Source organism: Castor canadensis, chromosome 4 (assembly GCF_047511655.1).
Source record: "Castor canadensis chromosome 4, mCasCan1.hap1v2, whole genome shotgun sequence".
In the NCBI taxonomy this organism is placed as follows: domain Eukaryota; kingdom Metazoa; phylum Chordata; class Mammalia; order Rodentia; family Castoridae; genus Castor; species Castor canadensis.
The window spans coordinates 133,607,403-133,619,549 of record NC_133389.1 but is presented as its reverse complement, the minus strand read 5'-3'; the positions used below and the strand labels follow the sequence as shown (position 1 = coordinate 133,619,549).

The 12,147-nt window shown below is 34.3% G+C and overlaps 1 protein-coding gene across 1 annotated transcript in view; it reads right to left on the bottom strand.

Moving 5' to 3' along the window:
- The window catches only part of Itga4 (integrin subunit alpha 4), an 84,784-nt gene that overhangs the window by 21,860 nt on the left and 50,777 nt on the right, over positions 1-12,147 (bottom strand). The window contains exons 16-17 of the mRNA XM_020183230.2: positions 6,549-6,698; positions 4,553-4,629 (exon numbers count right to left, since the gene is read on the bottom strand). Coding sequence (XP_020038819.1) covers positions 4,553-4,629; positions 6,549-6,698 — 227 coding nt within the window. The remainder of the gene's footprint in view (positions 1-4,552; positions 4,630-6,548; positions 6,699-12,147) is intronic.

Below are 12,147 nucleotides of genomic sequence, written 5' to 3'. Positions count from 1 at the left end.
TATACTCTGTTGGTCACCTTTTAAAATCAACAGAGCTTGACTCCCAACCCATGAGAAATATTATTATTTCAAATTTAAAATGCAAAGTAAATTCTATGAGAAAATACCTATCAGAGAAAACCAAAGACTTCAATCAAATTAATAATTCCATATCTCAACTGAATAAGATGCAAGCATTCTTAGTAATATTTTCACATAAATTTCAATGTCTAATTTTCTTTTCTCCAGGCCAGAGCACTTGCAATGAAAAAAATGGCAGGCAAGGTAGCAGGAATGTGTGGTGCAGGCAAATGAAAAGCTGCCTATTTGTGGCTTGGAAAAGTTTCCTCCACATGACTCCTCTTATCAAAGGCCCCATGATGGCAAATACACCAAGAAACTATACATTTTAGAAAGAAAATATATAAAAGGGAAATTTTTACATAACTCATATATCAGCAAATGTACAACACTAGATGCTTGTAGACAATGTATTTATTTGTCACTGACTGGATTATCTGAGTTGTCAATCTGGAAAATGTAAGTATAAAGTCAATTGTCAACCAAAATAGGTAAAGGTTTCTTGCCCCTCAACTGTAGACACACTGGCTACACTGGCATTGCTGAAGTGAAAAAGATTCATTTATTCTCTGCTATCTAAGATCCCATCCCAGAAAGGCACTCAACATATGTCAACCTTTCTGCTCACTCCTAGTTGATTTCTTGACCCGTATATCATAACAATTTTGAATCTTCTGCCATTCTTTTGTTCCCAAATGCATTCTCAAAACCTCCAATTACCATACTGAACTGGCTTTTTTACATCAACCATCCATGAATTCTCTGTATTTTCCTTCCTTCCACATTGCAGTTTCTTAATGTGAAGCATCTTTTCACAGTCTCTTAGATCAAGATAAGGAGAATCTTAGCTTCTTTCTAAGACTAACTCTTCCTTTTGTGGGTCTGACCCCCATTATATGCTATCTCCTTTGGGACCCCTGTTTCAAACTCAGCAAACCTCCATTTGTCACCTACAGCACTCCAGTCACTCTGTTAGGCACTGGAAACACAAAGATGAAAAGATGGGAACCTGTCTTGCAGCAGCTTCCTGGACAATGTGGAGAAAGACACTTATTAATGGTGTGCACAGGGCAATGGAGCCAGGCTAAGCAGGACTTAGGTGTAAGAAGCTGGAGACAAGGGGGCTTCCACAAGGAAACATGAAGCTATGAAGAGGTGAAAAGATTCACAGGCTCAGGAGTACAGGGCACTGCCAAACAACTGTAAGTATTCTTCCATTGATGCAAAATAGCTCCGGGGAAATGATAAAAAAAACAAATCAGCACTGAGGAGTTTAAATTTTATGTAAAAAATGAGCCACTAAAGCACTGTTATTAGCTGTTCATGTTACACAGCTCACTCTGGAAACATAATGATAAAGGATTTAGAATATTAATGCCAGGAGCCCAGTGAAATAACTCAGTGATCCAGGCAGGACATCAAGTGCCTGGTTTGGAACAACAGTGGTAGAGATTGAGAAGATGAATAAGAAATATATTTGTATGTAAGTCAGGTTACAATAAAGATACTTGTACATCCATGTTTATTGCATCATTATTCACAATAGCTAAGCTATGGAAACAGCCAAGATGTTCCACTTTGATGAATGGATCAAGAAAATGTGGTATTTGTATATGACTGAATTTTATTCAACCATAAAGAATGAAATTTTGTCATTTGCAGGTAAATGGATGGAATTGGAGAACATCATCTTAAGTGAAGTTAGTCAGGTTCAGAAAGCCAAAGGCCACATGTTTTTTCTCATATGTAGAATATAAGAACAAATGCAAATACAAGCAATATTATGAAAAACAGGTCACACTAAGGGGAGGCCACATATGAGAGAGGGAGGATAAAAGAGGAAGTTAAGAAGGTGAATATAGTTGAAGTACTTCCTATACAAGAATGAATATAGAATTTTTAAAACTGTTGAAGTCACCATAAGAAGGGGACTAAGGAAGAAAGGAGATAGAGAAGATGAACCAATTTGGGTTATAAATTATATACAAATATATATGTGTGTGTGTGTGTGTATATATATATATATATATATATATATACAGATACATGAAAATATCACAATTAAATACCCTGCATAACTATCTTAAACAAAAATGTCTTTTTTTCAAAAACAGAACAGGAAGGCAAAACAGGTCCTGTCTGGGGGGTTGGTACCAGTGAAAGGAAGGAGGATGTAAGGAAGGGTGTAGGAGAATGAATATGGTAGAAATATGTACACATGTATATAAATGGAAAAATGAAACCTGTTGAAACTATTCCAGGAATGGGGAAGGAGGGAGAATAAAAGAGATCAGTGGAGGGGGTGAATTCAACTATGATATATTGTAGGGTTTTTGTAAATGTCCCAATGTACCCCCAGTATGGTAAAAAGAATTGAAAAAAAAAAGAATATTGCACTCAAAGGTTACAAGCACCTTGTGTATAATTCTCAATGGCATCTCCCTTGTATGTGGAACCAGATAGAGTCCATTCTCCATTCAATTAATTTTAGGCTACCACTTCCTCATTTTGTGAAAATGGCAGGTAATTTTTTATTAGATTTACTGTAATTTTTAAAAATTATCTTAAAACATGTCTTAAAATGGTCAACAATACATTTGGAGACAGTATTGTTAATCTTAATTGATTGGATATCAAGGATAAAACAAGAAAAGAATTCAGGATTCTGGCTTGGCATCTAAGTAATAGTGACATCATTCCTGGACAATGACTAAATAGATTGAATCTATGAGTTACCTAAAAGGACTTGCCTAGCCGACAACTGGATGTGTGGATGTGAACCTTTGATACACTGGTTTTGGCATCAGCAGTGTGGGAAGGCCAGGTTAGGACAGAGATGGAGACAAGGTTATTCAAAGAAAATATAATAGTGAGTGAAAGAGATGAGTGAGACCATTCAGGGAGCCAGAGCCAAACATCCTCCAAAGACAATTGAGAAAAAAAGCTAAAGAAGGAGACTGCGAGTGGAATGTCTCACAGAGATTAAATGAAAAAAGATTTAAAAGAGGAAGTTAAGAACTGTCAAATGCTTCAGAGGGTTGTTCAAGCAGAAACTGAACAGTGTCCCCTGGAATTTTAGTTGAAGGTTGCCCTCTCCAATTTATACTTTCCCTGTCTTATTACTTTCATGCTTAGGTCCTTCCATGATTAAATACATAAGATGTGACAAATGCTTCAGTTGAACCTACTTGTTCCCAGTATTATCTCATTTCCTTAGTCACTAACCATGTCATTTGACTACTACTACTACACTGAGAGTGAAATTTGAAATTTACAGTGGCACTCTTTTAACCCCACCTTTTAGACAGCAACTCCCATCCCCTTCCTTAGTCATTATGCCATTTGATCACTACAAAATGGGCAGATTAACTCTAGCATTCTTCATTGGGTTATTTCATCATGGACTTAGAAGTTCTCTGAAGATTCCTGTCTTCTATGGGTATCTATTCTTTTCAAGCTCTTCAAATAAAATTCCACACTTGTTCCCAGATATGCTCTGCAGTTCTTCTGTAAAACTCACATTTTCACTCCTAGGCAATCTCACAAGTCACTAATGTAGAGGAAATTTCAAATATAATCCTAATACAGATTTTTAATTGGAGCACTATATACATAAGTCCCATCACATTCAATATGTCCCAAACCAACTTGGCTTTATTTACATTCTAACCTCCTAGAAACAGCATCTCATCTTCCTGCCTGACGCTGCTACCTACCACCTCCCCACCCCAGGTACAATCAACCCTCAACCCTCAACCTCAACCTGCAGTAAGTTCTCTCTCTCTCTCTCTCTCTCTCTCTCTCTCTCTCTCTCTCTCTCTCTCTCTCTCTCTCTCTCTCTCTTCCTCTGATGTGCAAGGCAATTTGGTAGAGGGGAATCTAGACATGGTACAGCATTACAATTGTTTATCTTCCATCACAAACACTAGCAATCAGTATCTATCTCATTCTCACTACATGCCAGATGATATTCTAAGTACATTATGTATAGTTTCTTTCTGTTTCCCCTACTATGAATTGAGAAGAGAAAATTAGTTTATTTCTTTTCCAAATTGTCATCATGTGTTGTTTTGCATATTAAGTTCAATAGTTTAACCAGTTTTCCAGTGATAAAAATAACCAACCATTGCATAGCTTTGCCACCCAAACTCTATTAGCAGGTACTTACAAATGTCAAAACATAACCATAACTATGAAGATGACATCCCAAGGGCATAATTAAATCCTGAAATATCTTGCAAGTTATTGATAAAATATTAAAACATGCTTCATAAAACTTAGTGCTCATAATTCTTACTCTTTGAAAATGGTAACCTTTGAACATATACTTATTATGAATACCATACATATCAGTTAGTCTCTCAGTAGAACACTGTTGTTTTATGGTCCTTTAAATGATAACTCCAAAGGGTTAGACTCTTTCTCTTTGGAACCTGCAGGCACTCACCCACCACAGTCTGTTGATGACAAACACAGTGTAGACCATACTTACCTCATATATCCAATTTTTGCAGAAACCTGTAGATCAGCAGAACAATTTTCATGGGCACAATATCTTGCAAAGTTTATCTGGAAACAGAATATTGCAATATTTTTATGTTAGTTCAATCAGTAGATATATTTCTATTATTTTAAAGAATAAAGCATATGTAAGACATGGAAAATAAAATACATCAAACTGATAATTTATTATTCCTCCTTGAGTTCAACTTGAGAATTAATAAGTTTAATGACATAATTGTAGGGCTAAAGAAACTTGGTCTCTCCAACAGGTCAGTTTAAAACCTAAATTTGTTAAGTGAAATAAATTTTGAGAAAAGTTAAATTAAAGGGACTATACAGATTCTGGAGAATATTAGCTGCCAAGATGTTCTCATCAACTTCCTTTCCATTTTCTGCTACCCTTTTATTACATATGAGCAGGGCACTTAACGTCAGTTCATGGCTGGATAGTGATTTTACTTTGAGGATACATTGAGCAAAATCAATGGTAATCTAACATAAGGATTCCATAATTCATTAATTCTAAACATTTCAATAGGGCCCATGAATATGACAAAGTACATAGGAAGCCCTAAGGGACAAACTGTACAAAAGAAAAATAGGGGAAATTAAAGGAAAATGACAGGAAAGAGAGAAATGCAGGTTAAGAGAGAGATGCAGATAAGGAGAAATCTAGAAAGTTAGAGAAGGAGCTAGGCAACCAAAGTGGGAAGTGACTAGAGTGATATCAAATGACATGCCAGACCACATAGTGTCTTTGCTGGAGGAGTAGAAGTATAAGTCTTTCTCTAAATTTAGCCCTACTAAATATGATTGTTTTTCTGCCACTCCTACTTGAAAAGCAAGTTGTTCTAAAATCAAAATGTAGATTGATAGAACTACACTTTACTAATGTCCTGGCTTCTGTGCTTGCAATGTTAATTATTTTCATTATAATGACATTCAAAATTAGTTGATACTGAAAACTGACATTCAATAGAAGAGTAAAGAAACTGACTCTCAAAGGATTTTCAAAGAAGTATAGAGAAAGTTTGATAAGTTATTATGTTCATTTGACCTAGTATTTTAGACTAGACAGTGGTGATTACAAGCTCAAATATCCTAAAATAATTCAGGGCAATTTCACCCAGGCAGGATATGAACCAGATATTAGCACTTCCCTTTCATCTTTTATACCCCATGTGCCATGGGAAATGTTTTAATGAGTCCTTTTGACCTGTTGATTCTGTCTTTGTGTTGTTGGATGGTAAAGGTCTGAATGGTGGGATGCCTGAGAATAAATGCATTGTCAATGAAAGTGAAACATTTTGGGACAATTTAGAAAAAAAAAAAGGAATTCACTAACTAAGAATCTGTCATAAAATGCAATTATTTCTTGAGTGGTGGCTAAAAAGCATACTCTGAAATTTTAAAAAGATATTCTTCTGTAATATAAATATTTATGTTTATAAATGAATAAAACTGAGCAAGAAAATTGGACTAAGAAGACTGAGTGAATCCACAGGTAGAGAGAGTGAGACACGATGAGAGAAAGTGAGACAGGAAATAAGATGGAGGAAGATAAGCAGCTCATGCTTATCTTCCTCATCAGTGGTGACACTGAATGACTAATTCACAAGGTGGTGTACTTCCATCATGGGTCTCTCTAGTAATATACTTCTTCACCGGCAAGGTAATTTATTTTTCTCAAAGACATAGCTCTTGAATTTATTACAATTTATTGTCAACTCTTTTATTGAGGAGAGAAAATTAACATTTTATATAAATGGAAAATTCTGGGGCTAAATACATATTTAAAAATACTCAGTTGAATACAAAAAAATTAAAGAAACATGGAAAACAAGATATGCCATAAATATATTTATATTAAAAAATCCATAAAAATTTTTAAAGAATTCAGACTCTTCATTTCTTCACAATTATGCCACATTTAAAAATTTTTTAATTATGTAGCATAATGTTTGAAAGAGAGAAAATATTCCTACCATTTTTTTAATCATGTCTTTTTCTTTCTTCTGCTGAAGAATTGGCTGAAGTGGTGGGAATTCCTCTGTACTTCGCTTGTTGATGACATGATGTCCTAGGCGATAAGCGGCCTCTATCTGAATTGGGGTGAGAATATCCCGAACGTCTTTCTAAGGATATTGAAAACAGTATAAATTAATAACAAAAATAAACATGAAAAGAAAAAGATACATAAACGCCTTTCTTGCATAAGGCCAGATATAACATAAGAAGACACAGCAAACCCTCATCTTTTATCTAAATTGTTAAAACATATCTGAATGTGTATTTTTTGCATTACAAAGAGTATAAAATGAAAAACTATAACATCCAATAATAGTTGCAAAGGTTTGCATTTGGGCATATTCCTTTCCATGCATTTTTTGTAACTTGGTATTGTATATATAAACATTTTCCATTTACAAACTCTTTGTCAATGATTTCAGAGCCAGAATCAACATTTTATTCTATTTAATACTGCCAAATAGTAAATTCAAAGAAAAATGAAATCACTTTCAATTTAATCAGTTTTCTTTTTTATGCCTTTCAGTAGCATTTGGGTTCAATTTGATTCATTTAACTCCATACTTCTTAGGAAACATTCTTTTTCTGTTGTTCATTATGGACCTTTTCCCATTATTATTTTCTTACCAATTATGACTGGTATATGTATGATAGTTATTAGCTTTGTATACTCAATTTTATATCCTAGTCAGTATATTGATTTTTCTTATTGTTAGTCTTTCACAAAGAGTTATAATTCACAAAGAGCCCTTGGATTTATTTATCGATTACTTAAAACTATATTCCATTCAGAATTCATTCTGCTTTGTATGACATTCATTTAAGTTTACTATCTTACTCACTTCAACATAGTACTTCTTGTTCCTATTCTTATTGATAATAGTCAAAAAGTATTTTTTAATTGAGTCTTAAAATTTGTTATTCTGCTCCCAAAGAAATAGCTCTTGAATTTATTACAACTTATTGTCAATTCTTTTGTCTTCCTCTTTTTTTATGCAGGCAGGCATTTTTTTCTTTTGTAAAAACATTTAACGTGAGCTTAAAATGATTTTGTTATCTTTTTATTTGATTATTCTACATTGAAAACAAATAAACCATAATAGCATCTAAATTATTTCCTAAAGTACATTTTCACAGACAGGGAAATAATCAACTAGAAAATAATTTTAAAAGCATTCAGGATTCCATTAAATAAACAATTCACTAAAAAGTAAAACTATTTTGAAATCCAAAACAAATATACAGAAGTTAGGTAAGATGTAAAAACTCGTCTAAGACTTTCTAGTTAGAAATGCAATTTTCAAAGTGTATTGAACAAAGTAGACTTATTTTTCTCCTTATCTAAGAGGGTAGGCTAATAAGATTCCACTAATAAAGATATACATGAAGATTTATAACAGTTCAATTGACAAATTATGTGAAATAAAACATTTTAATGACAAACCTCTAGAACAAATATCCTAAACACAACAAAACTTAAAGGCAGAAATAATCTTAGGATTCAAGAGGGCCCTTCAGAATCAGCAAACACAGTCCACAAACAGAGGAACTAGTGTAGAAAATCTAGGTAGTTTTCATTTTTCTTGGTATATTCAGAGGATAATTTAAAGAACTGGTCACAGATATTGATGTCTTTCTAACTAACAATTTAAATCTATAGCTCAGTTTGCCTTTGTTTTCATATGCCCATTTCAATTTACAGGTAATAATTTTAAAGAATAGATTCAATAGTGTCATTCTTGACCAATATAGAAAAAAATCAAAATGGAATCACTTGTGCCAATCCTTCCCAAAGTAACTACAGCCAAGAGGTGATAAAGGGTTTAAAATATGGTTATCTAACCCTAAAGATTAGCTCTTCTTCCAGTCACCTCTACACTAAAGGTAAACTCAAACCTTTAACAACAGGTTTCTACTTAAATAGAAAACAGCTATCTCCACTGATTTGAAAGGTATTTAATAGTCCATGTTCACAGTTATTTCTTACTAAGGTGTTAAATGTATAGAATTCCAGGATACACATTCACAAATGAAAACAATGTCAGATCTTGCCTTTAGTCTTACTGGTTTGTTAGCTTCATGGTTCTTTAAAACCTCTTAATGAAAAGATGTTTGCCCATATATTTTTCATATATGTGAAAATATTACTTTGTGTTTCATTATGTTATTTTTATAAAATATTCTCTTCCCTAATTGTTCATATGGCTTCTTTTCCAGTTAAGAGCCATGTGGTGCTCCTGGTGTCATCTGATCCTAGCAGTCTGACAACGAAGTTTCCTATGTCACTCCCTAGATCAGACAGGACATGACTCTGGTCCCTCATTAGGGCCAATGTCCAATCCCACCTCAAAGCAATTTTAGAAGACTGACCTCTACTTATCAACTTCCATTAAGATTAAAGGACCGAAATCATTTAGGGGAAACTGAGGCAGAAGAGATCAGGGAAAACGAGGCATAGGAAACAGAAGCCAGGAATTCATATATAAGCACCGTATTAACAAAAACAATAACTTTATTAAAAGCACACAGACACTATCTTCTTTCCTTTAAGCCTTACACTCCTTAAATAAGCTGCAACATTTGGTGAAAATAAAAAAATTAAAAGGAAAATAAGCATCTCTCTCCCTCTGACCTTGCCCACTTGCCTAAATAATTAGTGTGCTTTAGGAACCGAGCAAGAATATCTGAAAGAAAAACACTTATCCTGTGATGGGGGCATTCCTGGGAAATTGACTCCTCTTAGGCACAAATCATGCATGCAAAGGAAAATACTGATCACAAGGATGAACAACTGTCTTTAGGGGAGTCTGTAACAGAACCCCTATCCTTTATTTAAAGGGATGCTCAAACATCTATGTCATGATGACCTAAATTTAATTAGTGGACCAATCTTGATATCCTTGTGCCTAATTAATAAAAGTGTAACAGCAAAAATTATTAAATACCAAGAGTAAGAACAAAGGGAAACACTTAAATCCTCCTTTTTCACCAAAAACACCCTTGATATTAAAGCACTCTATGTGCCTGCACCTATGTCTTGGTTGTGTACTATCTATCATTCCTTTGCTTTATTAATAAAGTTTTTTAGTCTCAAAAAAAGACAGAAAGAAATAAGTATAAGCTGGGCACCAGAAGCCCACACCTGTAATCTTAGCTACTTAGGACACAGAGATCAGGACGATCATGGTTTGAGGCCAGCCCTTTGGCAAATAATTCATAAGACTCTATATCAGATGGAGTGGCTCAAGTGGTAAGAGCACCTGCCTAACAAGTGTGAGGCCTTAATTTCAAACTCCAGTGCCACAAAAAAAAGAGAAAGAACGATGAAGGAAGGAAGGAAAGAAGGGAGGCAGAAAGGGAGGGAGGGAGGGAGGGAGAGAAGAAAGTAGGAAAGAGGAAGAGGGAGGGAGGAGTGATGGGTAAGGAGGAAGAAGGGAATTCAAGTGTCTCAGCCAGGCTAGACATATTATCTCAAACCACACTGGAGGTTTACATCTATGCTTGATGATTTCCTTAGGAAACACCCATGACACTATGATGGACAGACTTCATAATTGAGTAAGACTGTGGACCAGGTTTCTACCTATCTATTGTCATTTCAGGATTTGGAATATGGCTGAAACATCACTGCCTAAAAGCAAGTAAAAATAGGTTGTTTTGAAAGCTCATCAATCAATAATTCCTAGTGGATAGGGGTAAAAAACACCTACTGTTTAGATTATTGTTGTGTTATTTATATCTACAGTAAAAAAAAGTCAGTAAGTGAAAAAAGATTATATATGTCACATCAAAGACTACAATTATCCTATGTCTCCAAATATAAACAAAAGAATTAATGTTTTCTTCTCATTTAAAACATTATCACACAGTGGTTAGAAGCAAGTGGTCTAGAGGTAGAGTGCTAGTGTTCAAATCTTGGGTCCATCACTTATTTATGTAATCTTGGGTAAGTAACTATCTACTGCTTAGTTACCTCATCTGAGAAAGGGAATATTGGAAATGAGGTAACTCATGATGACATGATGATATATTGTGATGACAGAGTGACAGAATATATGTAAATATTGTAATTATTACATATGTAGTGCTTCAAATATAGCTATGTAAAGCAAATAATGAATTAATGAATTGTAGTTTCTTAAAATTAGAAATACTGGCATTTAGAAAGAATAAGAAAATCTGGGTGATTGCCAACCAATGAACATTAAATGATGTAACAAATATTAGATTTCCATTAACTCGATGGTATCTGGGAAATTTTGAGCCTAAATTAGAATATTCAAGATCTCTGATTACTTTTCTTTTTAAAAAAAATTTATGCATTTATTCATATGTGCATACATTGATTGGGCCATTTCTGCCCCCTGCCCTCTGCCTGTCCCCCCAGCCCCCGCCTCGCTTCCAGGCAGAACCTGGAAGCAATAATTGCTTATGAGAAGACATAAGCAATAATAAGAAAGATAAAGCATTTTTGCTAGTTGAGATAAGGAAAGCTATAGAGAGAGTCCTAGCATTGCTTCCACGCACAAGTGTGTTACAACCCAAATTGATTCCTCCCTACCTGACCTTTTCACTAGTTCCCAATCACTACTTTTCTATTCCTTTATAGAGATGCTTTTATTAGATTACTTGATAAGTGAACATCCCAACATGAAACCTTGACTATATAGGAATGTTGCAAATCAAGACCCAAATCCCAAGTTATCAACTTGTGAAAATGGAACAGCTTGAAGCTCTGAGTATTACAATAGCTAACTTGATTAAATTATTCCCTAGGTGTAAGAGCTAGACAGCCACTGATCGTCCCTCCACATGTCCACTGTTTTAATTCTTTTCAACAAGCTTGCTTTGACCAAATCACATGTTGCCTAATTCATACTAATTTTCCACAAGGTCTTTGCTACATCTGGTGTATATTACTTTCATTATCCTAATTAGCTATTAATTATGCTTTTCTTGCAATATATAAAATGTACGTGCACTCTTGCAAGAACTGTATTTGACAGATATTCACACTTATTTAACTTTAACAGCTCCACCTAAGAACAAAAGCTGTAACATAAAATAATGCTTAAAGTGACAAATTAAGTATTTGGGAAGAAAGATGTAGATTTGCTTAAAATTTTTAATTTGGTTGGGCATGTAGTAGTATATTAAAATAATGAAAATTCCATGCCACATTTTTATGGACAATTACATAAAACAGGACATTCACAAGCATGTAAATTAGCACATGCCTAAAATTATATAAAGTCTGCATTCTTGCTTGACTTTCATGGAAATCCATATTTCTGGCCAACTTGAAAGCTAAGTAGTAGGTCCATATTCTCCTATTGTATTTATGTACTGGAAAAATTGATTTAATTGGTAGGCCCAATATATTCAAAGACATTAAAGATGTCAAGGCATAAACATTTGAAGATATTTATTCTTAGATCTATTGTGCACAAGAAGAGTCTGGGGATACAAAACTGGAAGTCCTTACCTTTGTCACAGACTATCATCCATGGACCCATAATACATGCATGCACGATTACAGGCAAAGAAGGGCCATCT